We start from the raw sequence: 18,417 nt of genomic DNA, 5'->3' as shown, positions 1-18,417 counted from the left end.
ATGAAAATCAATTACTTTAGAGTTATCTTAGTTATTCTTGGATCATAAAAATACGTAACGAAGTGCAAGTCTGAGGTGCTTATGAATGTGTTACATTGTTACTTTCAAATATGGGTCCATCTCAATTAGGATATAGTTTAACCTCTGATACTTCTTCACATAACCTAGAAATTTATCAGCTCTTGAAAGCACACTAATTAAATTGGTAAATGCTTCATTTTGCATGGTGCTATGTAAAATAGAGTTTTTCAAGGATTTTACATATATTAAGTGCTCGTTTGGTTCAAGTAGAGGAATGGAAAGGGAATGAAATAAAATAAAAGAGTGGAATAATAACAATAATCATTACTTTTATTGATTGTTTGGTTTAACAATGTAAATGAATTATATATTAGGGATTCTATTTCTTTTGTAAATAGAGGGGTAACAAATTGGGTGATTGAGTTACCCTCAAGTAAGGGTAATGGTTAACTCATTACTCAAACTAAACAACAAGTAATGGATTCAATTAATTGAATCCCTTTCTAATCTCTAAAAACACTTAACCAAACGTGGGCTAAATTGGAATCCTTCTCCACTACAGGTTTATGCATGTTATGGTGGTTGTCATCCTGTGATATTGTAATCCTTTTCAGATACATCTTATGGTGCCTATCTTGTCATATATGGCCTTCCTCCCGCTAGAATCTATTCATATTTTTATCCTTAATTTCTATCTTACACTTTTCCAATAATTCAAACATATCCAAAAGCAAGCAGGCATGACTTCTATTGTGGGTGGTGGCAGTTGTGTAGGATAATTTTGATTATTTATTAGCTTTTTCATCCAATTTTGATCATTCTCTGCTTGTGCTCCTTTAAAGCCATATTTTCTCTATCTGCAGTTAGAAACTCAGGAACTTGGAAATGTTATGATTACTCAGGACTAGAATTTGAGATAGAAAATCTAGTTAGGATGAAAGAACAGAATAAATAACGAATGATAGTATGGTAATTTTTTTATAATAACTATTTTTTTTATAAAATTATGAAAAAATAAATTGGGATCAAAAAATTTATTTTTTGAAAATTTAAAAAATTATTGAAACTTATAGTTTACCGCCTATAAATTGTTTATATTACAAGAACTTATTAGCTCCTAAATAATTTACAAATTATTTTTAAAGCTTATAGATTTAACCAAATACCTATTAAGGATACTTATGTAATTTCGCATTTTAAGATCAACTTTGTTATGATTTTTAAGGGATCTAGAATCTCTTTTTATAGTAATAAATTTTAAATCGTGTCCATTAAAGTATAATTGATTAAGGGTATAGATTAGTTCTACATTCTTATCTTAAGGGTGATTTTTATTTTAACCCAATTAAAGTATTATATACGTTGGAACCTGAATTGGTCTGCCCATGAGGTCGAAGATAATTTTTTAGGGAATATAAATAGAATTAATAACATCAAAGCGGTATATATTAAAGTAAATCAAGTATGTTTTTAAATTGAAATTGGAGAGTTGGATATCATGAAGTATAATATTACAATAATCATTGCGACCTCAACATTACAAATATATGTATTTTCTATTTTTCGTGTATGAATATAAATAAATTTATTCCTAATATAAAATAAGTATTAGAGGCAAATTAAAATATAATAAATTTTAAATCGTGTCCATTAAAGTATTATTGATTGAGGGTATAGATTAGTTCTACATTCTTATCTTAAGGGTGGTTTTTTATTTTAACCCAATTAAAGTATTATATACGTTGGAACCTGAATTGGTCTGCCCATGAGGTCGAAGATAATTTTTTAGGGAATATAAATATAATTAATAACATCAAAGTCATATATATTAAAGTAAATCAAGTACGTTTTTAAATTGAAATTGGAGAGTTGGATATTGTGAAGTATAATATTACAATAATCATTACAACCTCAAAATTACAAATATATATATTTTCTATTTTTCGTGTATGAATATAAATAAATTTTATTGATCAGTGGAATACTAATATAAAGATTTTTAGACATTTAATAGTTTTTAGATATATAATGATTTTTAGATATTTAATGGTTTTTGGATATGGAAATTGATTAAAAAATAAAAAGTACAAAGTAAAAATGAATGAGAATTGAGAAAAATTAGAATGGAGTGATTGTACGACGCCACGTAGGATAGAATTTATTTTGTTGGAATATTTATATAATGATTTGTTAGATATTTAGTTTTTAAATATATCATGATTTTTTAGATTTTAATGGTTTTTAGATATAGAAATTGATTAAAATTTAGAAAAAAATAATAATGAATGAGAATTGAAGAAAATGAGGCACTCTTGGGTGCACCCAGGTGCACGGTGCACCCGGGTCACCCAAAACCCGGATCTGAAACTCACGTTGATATATATTTAATGGATAGATAGAGTAGTAATCTATCATTTAGCTGAGTTGGTAACTTGTGTGTATTTAAAGCACAAGGTCTTGGGATCAATCTATCACAATTACAGTTTTTTTCAAATTTTTTTTATTTTCAGTTTACATTCTTTTTTTATTTTATTATTTTTAGTTTCAATTTATAACTTTTTCAAATTTTTTTTATCACAATTACAGTTTTTTCATTTTTTTTTTAATTTTCAGTTTACATTCTTTTTTTATTTTATTATTTTACATTTACTTTTAATATATCTAAATGACACTATTTTTCTTAGTAAATAACACTATATGAAAATGACACTAATATCATCATGTTATATAAATAATACTATCGTGTTATACAAATAATACTATATATAAATGACACTAACATTATTATATATAAAGAACAATTTTATGTTCTACAAATGACACTAACACTATTATAAAGAACATTATAACGTTTCGAATGACACTACATTATTTCGAGTGACACTATAAGATTTCAAACAACACTATAAGATTAGTAACGATACTTTAACATTTCAAAATGACACTATGAGATTTTGAAATGACACTATGTCATTCATAATGAAACTTCAACATTTGAAATAACACTTTAACATTTCAAAATTACACTTCAAGATTTTGAGATAACACTATGAGACTTCGAATGACATTACATGATTTTGAATGACACTATGAAATTTTGAATGACACTATAACATTTTGAATGAAACTAGATGATCATTTCGAATGAAACTAGATGATTTCGAATGACACTATAAGATTTGAAATGACACTATAACGTTTCGAATGACACTATGAGATTTCAAATGACACTACATGATTTCGAATGACACTATAATATTTCGAATGACACTATAACATTTTGAAAGACACTTTAACATTCCGAATGACACTACATGATTTCGAATGACACTATAAATATAGTATCAATAATTAATGTAGATAGTATAATTTCATAATATAACTAGTATTGTTATACATAATTAAAAGTGTAATTCAAATAAAAATATAATAGTATCATTTAATAATATAGATAGTGTAATTTACTAACAACAAAAGTATCATTATTCATAATAAGAAAAGAACAGAAAAGAAAAAGACAAAAAACGAAAAAAGAGAAGTGGAAAGAACGAAAGAAAAAGGATAAAAAATGAAAAAAAAAAGGATAAAGAACGAAAAAAAAAAAGGGAAAATGTGCAAATTGGCCCCCGAAGTAGTAGCCCCTATAGCGTATAACCCCTCTTACTCACTGTGTGTGCAACTAAACCCCTGAACTCCGAGAAAAGGGTGCAAATTCCCCCCTCTGACTAACGGCTGTTAACGACGTTAGGTCAGAGGGGGGAATTTGCACCCTTTTCTCGGAGTTCAGGGGTTTAGTTGCACACACAGTGACTAAAGGGGGTTTTACGCTATATGGGCTACTACTTCAGGGGCTAATCTGCACATTTTCCGAGAAAATGGTGCAAACAGGGAGCCCTCCTCCTCCAAAATCTGATCGCCACCGCCGCTGATTTAAGCTCCGACAAGGCTGGCCGAGGGCGCTGCCCCTTTCCCTCTCTCCTGGGCCCTAAACCCCGGAGCTCTCTCGGCTGCACACGCTCAACGTCAAGGGCGAGCCCTAATTCCCCCCTTCCGTCCGAAATCGCCGCCGCGATATCCGGCAAACCGGCCGCCTACTGCCAATGACACCCACCACATGCTCTCTATCTCAATCTGTGACAGATCGCGAACCCTAGCTTTTCTCGATGAGGAGTCGCCTCTTTCTCTCAAATACGATTTCCACCGCTGCTAAAAGGCCGGCAAGCAGCCAATCCATGGCTCCAGTGCAGTCGCACCCAGCCGGAGAGCCGTCTCCTGCTCGATTATCCTCTGAAGAGGACGAAGGATTGAACCTTAGCACCGACCTGCCTCCACCGCTCGAATTTCGAACGAAGAGCGCAGCGCACGCTCTCCATCACCACTGGCTGCTCTCTAGCAAACTTGCGGTCGTCCTCTGTGCTTTGCTTGAACAAAAGACAGCGCGAAGGTCGCCCCCAAATCACGCCGCAGAAGCAAGCTTGCCGCCTCGAAGCTTCGCAAGTTTGTGATGTTTGGCAAGGCGTCGTCGCCATCGCCAAATTTGACGCCTCTCACAATGTAACGATCATAACCTTCTCATTTTCGCTATTTCTATATAATGTCGATTTGATGGATTAATCGTTTGTGTTGCTGATAAAAGATGATCCTACAACTTGGTGATTCAACCACCGTTAGCGACGGTACAGTGGCCGAGAGAGAAAGAGGGCTGAGTGAGAGAGATGAGAGTTAATTAAAAAAGGGAAAATGTGCAGATTAACCCCTGAAGTAGTAGCCCCTATAGCGTAAAACCCCCTTTAGTCACTGTGTGTGCAACTAAACCCCTGAACTCCGAGAAAAGGGTGCAAATTCCCCCCTCTGACCTAACGTCGTTAACAGCCGTTAGTCAGAGGGGGGAATTTGCACCCTTTTCTCGGAGTTCAGGGGTTTAGTTGCACACACAGTGAGTAAGAGGGGTTATACGCTATAGGGGCTACTACTTCGGGGGCCAATTTGCACATTTTCCCATCTTATAATGTCATTTCTATGTCGTAGTAGTAGTGTCATTTATATACATATATTAAAAGTATCATTTAAATATAAATATAGTATTATTTATTAATATTATTTAGATATATTAAAAGTGTCATTCATATATAAATATAGTATCAATAATTAATGTAGATAGTATAATTTAATAATAGAATTAGTATTGTTATACATAATTAAAAGTGTAATTCAAATAAAAATATAATAGTATCATTTAATAAAAAAACTGAAAATAAAAAAAATTAAGAAAGAAACTAAGAAAAGAAGGAAAAGAAACTAAGAAAGAAACTATGTAAAGAAGGAAAAGAAACTAAGAAAAGAAGAATATGAAGTAGAAATGCACTGAATTAAGAAAGAAGCTATGTAAAGAAGGAAAAGAAACTAAGAAAAGAATAAGAAAGTGGAAATGCGCTAAAGGGGGTGAAGCCAAACAAATGCGCTTATTTCTTAACAAAATCGGGTCAGACAATTTACAAATTTGGGCAGGGTACAACCCGGGTGTACGGTACACCCGGGTGTACACAAGATTTTGCCAATTAGAATAGAGTGATTATAGGATGCCACGTAGGATATGATTTATTTTGCTTATATATATATATATATATATATATATATATATACACAAAATAAACAATTGCTCGACATTTGAATTTCACAATCACTTATCAAATCTCTTTCAATAATTTAGATGGTGCTAAAAGAATTTTAGTAATCAAATTGAAAGTCAAATCGTTATAACTAATTGGACAACATAAGTTAAGACAAATTACAGTTAAACCAGATGATAATCAACATAATAAATAGAATAATTCTTCAACTTTTAACACAAAATAACACCTATTTAGAATATTACAGTTAAACCAGATGACAATCAACATAGTAAATAGAATAATTCTTCAACTTTTAACACAAAAGAACACCTATTTAGAATAGAGGTCCTTTGATACAAGTTTCTTAATCTTTTCAAATAGAACACTATCTCTACCTTCCCTTACCACAGGTTCAATCAACATCGAAAAAATAATTTCGTAAAGTGTGAAACCCCTTGCATCCATCTTTTCTAATAGTGGGATTGCATCACACGTCTTGTTCATTTTGAGAAGATCTTGAACAAAAACATTATATGTCACACTACCAGGCAAACAAGTGGTGTTTACCATTTGCATCATCAAATCCTTAGCCTCCTTTATCTGCCCATGTGCGCAAAGTGCACCGAGAAGAATTGTATATGCTATGGCATCATGTTGTATACCTTTGGATGGAAGCTTGTCAAATAGATCCTTTGTTTATGTGACTTTATTGTCATTGCATAATCCCTCGATGAGGATAGTATAAGTTATTGTGTCTAGAATGGTGTCTTTATCTTATTCGATTGGAAAAGACATTGAACAAAAACATTGTACATCACACGATCAGACAAGCAGTTGTTATTTGCAATTTGCATCATCAAATTTTTAGCCTCAATATGTCCGTCCAACAAATCCTTTCCTTGTGTGACTTTATCATTACATAATCCCTCAATAAGAATAATACTACAAGTAATGTTTGAAATGACACCTTTTATCTTTCATCATATGCAACATGGAAAATGTATTGATCATCATTGCACAAGCCATCCACCAGTATACTAGAGTCTTTATACTGAATAGATTTAAGCCATGTCACATTTTCACGAAATAAGGCTTGTAGCATTATGTTACAAAACCCAATTACTCATTGATAAATGTAAATTAAAGACGATTATGTTAAAATTAATTATTATTATTTGGGCATATACATGTAAGCAAAACCCTCAACTATACACAAAATATACTTCTTTTTGCCTTTTCAAACATGAACCGCTAGCTCAAATCAAATAAAGAAATTTTTGGTGTCCTAGAATTTCATGTATAGTTTCATAATTAATATGTTAAATATGAGATGACAAGATCCAAGAAGGCAATAAAATGATCCACAATGATTCGCAATTACCATTCAAAAAAGAGTAGCAAGTCAAAACAGCCACTGAAGAATGCTAATATGACTACTGCTAAATTCTTATTTGCAGCAATGCATAGTGACTTAACTAACCAAAGCTACATAGAAACGAACCATTGCAAGAAAATTAGTCATCGTAAGCCCAAGATAACTGCAAATTGAAGTTGCAAACCCACGCTGAGGCGTCGCCTGGTGACAATAGAAATTCTTCAATCATTTCTACATAAAGAATAGGCCAAAAAAATATAGTAGAAAGTTCACCACGGTAAAAGACAATTGAGAATTATTTGATTTCTTAATAAGTCTTTGTCTTGCTTTTTGAATGCCACTTACAAGCAGCAGGTTTATTAAGCTACAGTAGATATTCTTTAGCAATTAAAGGTCAAAATGTATGTAGTTAAAAGCTCTAATGGGATTACGATTATTCTTTAAGAGGGCGTTTACTATGGGTGATGGAAGAGATTCACAATACATGATTGCGAATTTGAAGAATTGGACTTTCAAACAAGCTCAAAATTATTCAACCCATCAAACTGTATGCAGTGGATTAGCCTATATTATTGTTATCTATGTAAGCTAACACCCAAAGTAAATACTCCCCTTCACAACACTTCAAACATGATAGCATTTGATTGTGAAAGAATTATGAAATAGCATTCTAACCTCTTATCATCTGCGCTTCTTCCCTTCAACACTCTTCCGTGCTGCCTCATTGATCTTCTCGCTATAGCCTTCGATTGGTGGGGTCAGTGCTGCCATAAATCGGTTCGCTGGAAAAGGAGTCAAATCCGGGACTAAAGCAGCCGCTTTGAGATGCTCGGGCAATGCCTCAATAGCTTCCTTCTTACACTGCAATAGTGCTGTCTCTGCCGCCTGCCTTGCTCTATGTTTCCTCATCAAGGTCCTACTGTACTCCTTTGCAAGCCTCCGTCCGTCCTCCACAGTCAGTTCGTACTTTGGGATCTTATCGGCATCGACTAACCCTAAAGTAATATAATCCAAACCCGAAGTTCCTATGATCCAAGGTGAAGTGAATTCGTCCTTTTGTTTCTTTAGCTTCTCTTTTGCCTGCTCGTTCGCCTTGCTTATGAGCCCCATCATCTCTCGCTCGGCTTCTCTCTCCTTTTCTTTGGTCTTCAAGAACCTCAGTGGTGCAGTGGAAGTCAGACATTGCTCAACCATTTCATCAAAATTGCTCTTCTTCCTCGGCCCTTCTTTCGCAGATGGATCGGATGCTGACCCCTTTTTCGTAGTGACCTTTGATCGCTTCAAAGGCTGCCCGGTTTTGATCTTACCTTTCCCCTTCGCTGTGCCACTGACAGAGCATCTCTGCAGGAACTGGTAGCTTAGAGAATCCAAGGATGAGTTTGAAGGCTTCAATTTCTTGACAACAGTCGAGCTCAGCATCGTGCAACACACCGATTCACTAGTGTAATCAATAGCAAACCTCCTTTTCACTTGTTCAGCGAATACAACGAGACCTATTCCAAAGTTCAATGCACAACAACTGTTCATTAGTTTCGCGCCATATCAAAAGATACTCAGCACAATTAGGGATGGCAACGGGCCGGATCTGGACCGGATCTCATCAATACCAGATCCAGATCCGTTTTTATCTATGAGATCCAGATCCGCCAGATCCGCGGATCCAGATCCATGGATCTGCAGTTTTTAAATTCCCATAATCCAATATGCCAAAATGGCTGCCAAATCAAAAATCAATTTGTCAACATGATAAATACATGGCTGCCAAAACCAATCTGTCAACATGATAAATCAAAATGGCTGCCAAATTCAATTTAAAAACCATAAAATTTCGATAAATCCAATCTGAAATGGCTGAATCTAACAAACTCAATCAAAAACCAATCTGAAATGGCTGAATCTAACAAACTCAATCAAAAACCATAATCTAATCTAACAAAATGGCTGCCAAATCAATGGCCGAAATCAACAAATTTAATGGCTGAAATGACTGAATCTAACAAACTCAATCTCTCAAAAATGGCTGAAATCAACAATTTATCTAACAAAATCAAAATGGTGCGGCGCAGCGGCGACCGGTGCGTGCGTGCGTCGAGAGAGCTGTAAAAGAGAGAGTGTGAAAGAGAGTTGGGCAGAGAGTAAAAGAGAGAGTGTGAAAGAGGGAGTCGCCGACCTGTAACTCCGCCTTCGCCGGCGAACTGAGAGGGAGGCTGGCACGGTGAGGCCGACCGCCGACGAATTGGAGTGCTCCGAGAAGGTGGCCGGCGAGCTGGAGCTGGAGTGGTCCGAGAAGGGAAAGAGGGGCGGCGAGCGAACTGGAGGAGGAAGGGCGTGTGCGGTGTGCCGCGTCTTCTGCAGCTGCTGCTGTCCTCGCCTTCGCCGGCAGCGGGCGGGCGAACTGGTGGGGCGGCGGGCGGCGGCTGGGCGAGGGAGTGAGAGAGAGTGACTGAGGCGGCGGGAGAGTGAGGGAGACTTGGAGATGAACGAGAGATGATAGGTTAGAGAGAATTAGAAATCTAGGGTTTCAATTTTGATAGTTATTCTATTTTTTCTATTATTTTTAATATATCTAATACTATTAATAAAATAAATATAAAAAATAAATAATATATTTTAAATAAAATCGGATCCACGGGTCAGATCCGGATCTCAAATTTTAAGAGCCAGATCCAGATCCGTTTTAGAAAATGAAATCCAGATCCGTAAAATCGGATCTGAATCCACGGATCTGGACCGGGTCCAGGATCCACTGCCATCTCTAAGCACAATCCACCCATAGAAATTCAGATATGCTCCAATGATGAGCATAGACACAAACTTGACTCCATAATCATATTATAAAGAACTACAATTCAACCATGACTTGTAACTTGTCCTGACATATCCACAAATACTAAATTAGGGCCTCAATAGTGCACCTAAAATCTCAATATTTTCCCCAATATCTCATATTTATATATATGTATAAACGGGCGCCAATAGCTCATTGGAAGATTAAGTGCAATCTTCAACAAAGACCTATGTAGAAATCAGTCGATGCAATCGAGACTCTGTTCATGAACCAAATCAATTGACTGTAGCATTAGACTATTCCCATAAATGGGATCTCATCCATTAGAACCTATGGATTACCACTTTACACACCATTCACGAAACATCTTTCACCATTATCTAAAAGCAATGTTGCAATATGCTCTCAGCAATTCCAAAATAGAAAGAGAAAATCCAAATATTAGGAAGAAAGCAGCAAATTGAGGTAGGGTTAGGCATCAACAGTTGAAAATATAAAAACCCTTAATTCTATCTCCATATGGTCGCATTTCATTTGTAGGTATGCTTTTTTTCGTATTTTGTTAAATGTAAAAAATTCTGGAGATATCTGAGTTGCGAGGCCTAATGCAGACTAACAATTAAAGAGGCAGACTAAGGAGAAGAAATGAGCTAATTATAGGACTAAGAGAGCTGGGAACAGGTAGAAGAAGAATGAAGAGGCTCTCCAGTTTCTTATTTTTCGAGCTGGCTTACCTTAGAGACGGGTGGCGCTGCGGCGGCGAGAGGGAGAGGGCAGAGAATAGAGGCGGCGAGATGCAGAGTGAAGAGATGGGGAGAGATGCGGACGAATTGGGGGAATGGGTAGCTAATTAAGTTTTTTTTTTTTAATTAGAATTATATTGGGAAAATAGAGTTAGTCACATATATATATGAGTAAAAATTTAAAATGCCCACTTCCTTATCTTTTTTTGTAAAAATGCCCTCTCTTATTATACAAAGCTTCTATGCCCTATTGTTTAAGTACCCTTTGATTTGATGGATTTGCTTGATTTTTTGTGAAAGTCTTACACATTTGACCGATTTGACAGCTATCAATCATAAAAGTCAACGATTTGACAGCTATCAGTCAAGAGTACATATGACCGGTGGGTGGCCGGACACATGATTTTACCGGCCGGACACATAATTTACCGGTCGGACACATGATTTTATCGGTCCGATCATGTGTCCGACCGATAAAATCATGTGTCCGGCCGGCCGGACACATAATCTAGCCACCCAAAGTGGTAATCCATAATCAAAAGATACTCAGCACAATCCACCCATAGAAATTCATATATGCTCCAACGATGAGCATAGACACAAACTTGATTCCATAATTGGTGTGTCGTTTTACACCAAAAATATCCGGCAGTCAGTCGGTATGCCCACACTGCGCAGACAGCAGTAAGCAAAATCGTCTCCCAAGGGATCGGTGAGAATTCTCCTAAAATCCAACCTGCAAAGAAACTCCAGAAACGAGATTTATGGGGAAAATATGAGAAAATACTAAATCTAAAAATAAATAAATAAAACCTATAAGAATTGCAATGGTTCTAATATTAAATAAATAAATAAATAGAAAATTCCAACAATTAATAAAAGATTCCAGCAATCAATTAAGTCCACCCTAGCTCAATTATTCCGATCATCGATGCAAAAATAACTTTAATTCATGCAAACAAACCAGTTATAACCACCGAAGACGCTTCTGACGTGATCTTATTTCTCCTTAATTATTCGGTAACCAGGAAGACGCTTCACTAATTACTACCCTAATCGACTGACAACCGTAAGAGACGCTCTATAGGTTTAATGAGCCGACAGCATTAATATCTAGAGAAACCCGATTCAAAACCAATAAACTCTGATGCAGGATTATTGAATTAAGACTGCTTTTCCCTTGACCCTGATGTGTCAATTTACCACTAATCAAACTTAAACCACAATTACGGATGGCCGGTTCAATTGGCTATATAATTAATTCTAACCCAATAAATATTTGCAACTATCTAATGGATTAAAACAATTAATAACATTAAACATGGAGAATTGCAGATGCAAGCATAAAATAAAGTATAAGAACAATTAGATCTCACAGAATAATTTCGCTAGTGCTTCCCTAATCGTTGCCGGAATAAACGAATTTAGTTAGAATTCATAATAATTAAACAAAACAAATAAATAAAGAAATTAACGAAAAGAATGAAAGAAATAAACTGATTAATTGCTTCAAAGTTTCGTCCAATGTCTGCTCCTCCCGAAAAGTTGCGGCTGAAATTGTGTTTTATATCAAAAATCTATAACTAATATATATGTAAAGATAGACTAACCTAATCTAAGGAAATAAAAAAATGGCGTGTAAGCCCTTAACTAATAAAATTAAAACTTGACTAACTAAAGAAAAAGAAAAGAAAAGTGGCGCATGGGCCCACTAGCTAATTAACTAACTTGTCCAATTAACTTAAACCAAAAAATATGACGCTGCATAGCTCACAAAACAAGCTTAAGGTATTTCAACATCTCTCAATTATATTCGCCACTTTAGCAATTCCAAATAGCTCAAATTTCAGCTTGTAAGTGTTCTCAGCAAAACCTCCATCCTTCATAACTTCAAGCTTTCAAAATTCTTCTCAAAACCAAAATCTTTTCTTCAAAATCTATCAAATACCATCAAAATTCATATAAGATCATAATCATATCCAAAAGATGATATTTAACACAAATTAAGCATAGAAAACATACTAAAATCTCCCAAATAAATGCGTATAAATACGCCCAATCAAATCCCCCCACACTTAAACAAAGCTCGCCCTCGAGCACCAAAAAGAACAAAACGACAGGGAAGGAACAAAAGAAGACTCAAAACAGCAAAAACAAAGCTTTGGCAACAATATGCTAGATAATATTCAAAGTCTTAATCATCCACAAACCGCTAACCATGCTCTTGCTCAAAAATCATGCCATGTTCTTCATTCAAGTCAAAATTATGCAAATTCAATCCTGCCTCACCAAGTTCACTCAATTTCTCTCAAAAGACAAATATGGACAGAATAGATTCACACAATTCACAACTTTATGCCTTCAAACACAGCTTGCCCTTATGTCACTATCTCCACCAAAATATGGAACCAATGCACAAATCAAAAGGTCTTGCAATTTGGTTGTAATGGGGCTAGGGTACGTATAGGTGGGATAAACAAGAAAAGGGAATCAAAGAGGCTCAATATGATTGAAAACATGCAAACACACTAAACCGTCCATCAATAAAACTCTAGAGTAGCTCCTCAAAATATCCTCAAAAAATATGCATCAACTCTAACATATACATATAGGGCATAAACATGAATGAATGTATACACAATAGGCCCTTTATTCTCTTTGCACTTTTTCTTTCTTTATCTTTTTTTCTGTTTTCTGTTCTTTTTTTTTTCTTTTTTCTTTTTTTCTTTTTTTTTTCAACAACATATATATATCCCATAGCATCAATGAATCATCACTCACATACTAAAATGATAGGAGCACTCATCTTCTCATCTCGTCATAATCTAGTGCATTCACATGTTTTCAAGGGACAAAAGCAGGCTAAAATAGGCTTAGGCTTAATATATGTGAGTTTTTAATCCAACAAAACAGGAGCAAATTAGGCACAAACGGGCTCACTAAGGGAAAAGTGAAGGTTCGGATAATATGTTCAGGCCAAACAATGGTTATTCCTAAATGCCTTAATCATTTTCATGCATTAAGTTCTCAAACTCAGTCTTGACTATGGCAACAGGGCAAACCAGAAATTCGGCATTAAAGTTCGAATCAACACTCATCAAAGAAACAATAAGAGCTATTCATGTGTGCTCATTAAGGCTCAATCCTCACAATTTAGTAGGCTTCAAGTAATTTTGATCAAATTTTGCACATTTTTCTCATACAAGAATACCTACGAACATATGCACAATTCCATCACAAGAGCAACAGCCTATCATACCAATTCAATATCTTAATCTCAACTCTTCACATCATCCATCATAAAAATTGCCAAAGAACTCGAAACTGACTCGAAAACCAACAGAGCAACAAAACAAGGACAAACAAAACAAAGACATCCCCCCACACTTAGACAACACAATGTCCTCATTGTGTGGAGAAAAACTAAGAACAAAGACACAAAAACAAAGAAAGCATAAAAGATAAGGAAAAAAAACTAAAATAAAATAAAAACGAAAGAAAACTAAAAAGAACTTCCCTGAAACTGAATCAATCATCAGGTGGTTTCAATTTCCGCTTTGGCAGTTTCACAATTGAAGGCACAATCTGTCCAGTGCTGGTCGGTATGGGCATACCGCGCGACCGATGCCAAGTGCGAACTTCATTGGTGGAGTTCGACTGCACTTTACACCCTTGAATTTCATCATAACATTCTGGTGGTTCTTTATTCATCGTGAATATTTCCAGAATCTCCCTGCCACATTCTGTTTCCTTGTTTTGGGCCAACCTGAAAGGAAAAGGGAAAGGAATTAGTGCTTTAGAATTAGAAATTTTAGATTCAACACTTACCTCGGAAGAAGAGATATTTTCATATTGTTGTGCCTCTTTGACAACTTCATCATTTTGAGCATTTTCTTGCTCTTCCTTCTCTTTTTCATCTTCCATGGGCTTTGGATCGAAGAAGTCTTCCTCACTCATGAAATTCACAGCATAAACATATTCCTTGGGATGTACTTCTTGAGATGGAAGTTTTCCATGATTGGCTTGCAACTTGTTCACTTGAGTGGTGAGTTGAGTGATCTGTGCGCCCATACTACCCAACGCAGCTTGCGTCTCTTGCTGGAAAGCTTGCTGACTTTGCACCAGATTGTTAATAATCTGGCTGCTCTGTGCCAGACTCTGAAGAATATCACTCATACTAGGCTCTGGGCGGTCGGTATGGGCATACCGCCCAGCCTGCGGCTGTGCGCTGGTGAAAAATTCAGGCGAATGACTCCAGCTGAAATTTGGATGATTATCTTTCTGAATTTGAGCTCCAACAAAGCCTCTAACTAAGGAAGTTAGAGCATCGAGTTTCTCATTCACACGTGCATCTTCTGCTCTGTTGACTAGCCTGTACCTATCATCATTCTCATCCTCATATTGTTGACCATTTGAGACCATATCAAAAATCAGTTGTTTTGCTTCATCCATCGTCTTGTTGGTCAAACTTCCTCCACAAGCAGCATCAACAATCCTCCTGTCAAAAGAAGACATACCACGATAAAAATAATTAATGAGCAACTGATAATCAGAAAATCCGTGGTTAGGACATCTATGACATAATTGTTGAAATCTCTCCCAATAATCAGACAAACACTCTTGTTGCCTCTGCTTGATGCTACTAATAGCTATTCTTAGATTTGCAGCCTTTGATTCTGGAAAGAATTTACGCAAGAACTGCTCCTCTAAGTCGTCCCAAGTTCTGATTGATCCAGGCGATAGATCAAACAACCAATCTCGAGCTCTACCCTGCAATGTATGAGGAAAAGTTAGTAATCTTAAATGATCTTCAGTAAAACCTTGAGGGCGTAAAGTAGTGCAAACTAAATCAAATTCAGCCAGATGCTTGTGTGCACTCTCTCGAGGTAGATCACCAAACTTAGGTAGCACTTGAATGAAATCGGGCTTGATTTCAGCATTTTGATTAATTGTGGGCAACACAATGCATAGAGGATGATTTCTCCTGTGGCGGCCCAACTCTCTTATCAATGGTGGTGGTGGCGGAAAATCATCACGGTCATCGTCCCCATCTTCAGACATATTTCAGCTTCAGCTCTAGATCAACATCAAACAAAAATAAAATAAAATAAAAAGGCAAATCGAAATAATAGGAAAATTACTACTTAAAAACCGATCCCCGGCAACGGCGCCAAAATTTGGTGTGTCGTTTTACACCAAAAATATCCGACAGTCAGCCAGTATGCCCACACTGCGCAGACAGCAGTAAGCAAAATCGTCTCCCAAGGGATCGGTGAGAATTCTCCTAAAATCCAACCTGCAAAGAAACTCCAGAAACGAGATTTATGGGGAAAATATGAGAAAATACTAAATCTAAAAATAAATAAATAAAACCTATAAGAATTGCAATGGTTCTAATATTAAATAAATAAATAAATAAATAAATAAATAGAAAATTCCAACAATTAATAAAAGATTCCAGCAATCAATTAAGTCCACCCTAGCTCAATTATTCCGATCATCGATGCAAAAATAACTTTAATTCATGCAAACAAACCAGTTATAACCACCGAAGACGCTTCTGACGTGATCTTATTTCTCCTTAATTATTCGGTAACCAGGAAGACGCTTCACTAATTACTACCCTAATCGACTGACAACCGTAAGAGACGCTCTATAGGTTTAATGAGCCGACAGCATTAATATCTAGAGAAACCCGATTCAAAACCAATAAACTCTGACGCAGGATTATTGAATTAAGACTGCTTTTCCCTTGACCCTGATGTGTCAATTTACCACTAATCAAACCTAAACCACAATTACGGATGGCCGGTTCAATTGGCTATATAATTAATTCTAACCCAATAAATATTTGCAACTATCTAATGGATTAAAACAATTAATAACATTAAACATGGAGAATTGCAGATGCAAGCATAAAATAAAGTATAAGAACAATTAGATCTCACAGAATAATTTCGCTAGTGCTTCCCTAATCGTTGCCGGAATAAACGAATTTAGTTAGAACTCATAATAATTAAACAAAACAAATAAATAAAGAAATTAACGAAAAGAATGAAAGAAATAAACTGATTAATTGCTTCAAAGTTTCGTCCAATGTCTGCTCCTCCCGAAAAGTTGCGGCTGAAATTGTGTTTTATATCAAAAATCTATAACTAATATATATGTAAAGATAGACTAACCTAATCTAAGGAAATAAAAAAAATGGTGTGTAAGCCCTTAACTAATAAAATTAAAACTTGACTAACTAAAGAAAAAGAAAAGAAAAGTGGCGCATGGGCCCACTAGCTAATTAACTCACTTGTCCAATTAACTTAAACCAAAAAATATGACGCTGCATAGCTCACAAAACAAGCTTAAGGTATTTCAACATCTCTCAATTATATTCGCCACTTTAGCAATTCCAAATAGCTCAAATTTCAGCTTGTAAGTGTTCTCAGCAAAACCTCCATCCTTCATAACTTCAAGCTTTCAAAATTCTTCTCAAAACCAAAATCTTTTCTTCAAAATCTATCAAATACCATCAAAATTCATATAAGATCATAATCATATCCAAAAGATGATATTTAACACAAATTAAGCATAGAAAACATACTAAAATCTCCCAAATAAATGCGTATAAATACGCCCAATCAATAATCATATTATAAAGAACTACAATTCAACCATGACTTGTAACTTGTCCTGACATATCCACAAATACTAAATTAGGGCCTCAATAGTGCTCCTAAAATCTCAATATTTTCCCCAATATCTCATATTTATATATATGTATAAACGGGCGCCAATAGCTCACTGGAAGATTAAGTGCAATCTTCAACAAAGACCTATGTAGAAATCAGTCGATGCAATCGAAACTCTGTTCATGAACCAAATCAATTGACTGTAGCATTAGACTATTCCCATAAGTGGGATCTCATCCATTAGAACCTATGGATTACCACTTTACACACCATTCACGAAACATCTTTCACCATTATCTAAAAGCAATGTTGCAATATGCTCTCAGCAATTCCAAAATAGAAAGAGAAAATCCAAATATTAGGAAGAAAGCAGCAAATTGAGGTAGGGTTAGGCATCAACAGTTGAAAATATAAAAACCCTTAATTCTATCTCCATATGGTCGCATTTCATTTGTAGGTATGCTTTTTTTCGTATTTTGTTAAATGTAAAAAATTCTGGAGATATCTGAGTTGCGAGGCCTAATGCAGACTAACAATTAAAGAGGCAGACTAAGGAGAAGAAATGAGCTAATTATAGGACTAAGAGAGCTGGGAACAGGTAGAAGAAGAATGAAGAGGCTCTCCAGTTTCTTATTTTTCGAGCTGGCTTACCTTAGAGACGGGTGGCGCTGCGGCGGCGAGAGGGAGAGGGCGGAGGATAGAGGCGGCGAGATGCAGAGTGAAGAGATGGGGAGAGATGCGGACGAATTGGGGGAATGGGTAGCTAATTAAGTTTTTTTTTTTTAATTAGAATTATATTGGGAAAATAGAGTTAGTCACATATATATATGAGTAAAAATTTAAAATGCCCACTTCCTTATCTTTTTTTGTAAAAATGCCCTCTCTTATTATACAAAGCTTCTATGCCCTATTGTTTAAGTACCCTTTGATTTGATGGATTTGCTTGATTTTTTGTGAAAGTCTTACACATTTGACCGATTTGACAGCTATCAATCATAAAAGTCAACGATTTGACAGCTATCAGTCAAGAGTACATATGACCGGTGGGTGGCCGGACACATGATTTTACCGGCCGGACACATAATTTACCGGTCGGACACATGATTTTATCGGTCCGATCATGTGTCCGACCGATAAAATCATGTGTCCGGCCGGCCGGACACATAATCTAGCCACCCAAAGTGGTAATCCATAA

The 18,417-nt window shown here is 35.7% G+C and overlaps 2 protein-coding genes across 4 annotated transcripts in view; both read right to left on the bottom strand.

Moving 5' to 3' along the window:
- Positions 1-18,417, bottom strand: part of LOC131022324 (probable glycosyltransferase STELLO1) — a 41,218-nt gene that overhangs the window by 3,227 nt on the left and 19,574 nt on the right. The gene's annotated exons all lie outside the window — the stretch shown is intronic.
- Positions 6,991-18,051, bottom strand: LOC131022325 (uncharacterized). Of its 3 annotated transcripts, none has more exons than XM_057951776.1 (3): positions 17,874-18,051; positions 7,684-8,501; positions 6,991-7,209 (listed from the first exon to the last, which is right to left on the bottom strand). In XM_057951776.1, the coding sequence occupies exon 2, from the start codon at positions 8,425-8,427 to the stop codon at positions 7,690-7,692; it is 738 nt and encodes a 245-aa protein (XP_057807759.1). In that variant the 5' UTR covers positions 8,428-8,501; positions 17,874-18,051; the 3' UTR covers positions 6,991-7,209; positions 7,684-7,689. The 3 variants fall into 3 exon arrangements, with proteins under 3 accessions (XP_057807759.1, XP_057807758.1, XP_057807757.1); XM_057951775.1 differs by lacking the exon at positions 17,874-18,051 and adding an exon at positions 10,531-10,674; XM_057951774.1 differs by lacking the exon at positions 17,874-18,051 and adding an exon at positions 9,179-9,553.

The sequence above is a fragment of the Salvia miltiorrhiza genome, chromosome 4 (genome assembly GCF_028751815.1).
Source record: "Salvia miltiorrhiza cultivar Shanhuang (shh) chromosome 4, IMPLAD_Smil_shh, whole genome shotgun sequence".
NCBI classification, from domain to species: Eukaryota; Viridiplantae; Streptophyta; class Magnoliopsida; order Lamiales; family Lamiaceae; genus Salvia; species Salvia miltiorrhiza.
The sequence above is the reverse complement of the archived record's forward strand: the minus strand, read 5'-3'. Positions and strand labels throughout refer to the sequence as shown.

Coding starts and splice junctions, on each gene's coding strand:
- LOC131022325 (XM_057951776.1), bottom strand. CDS start 8,427: ATGCTGAGCTCGACTGTTGTCAAGAAATTGAAGCCTTCAAACTCATCC.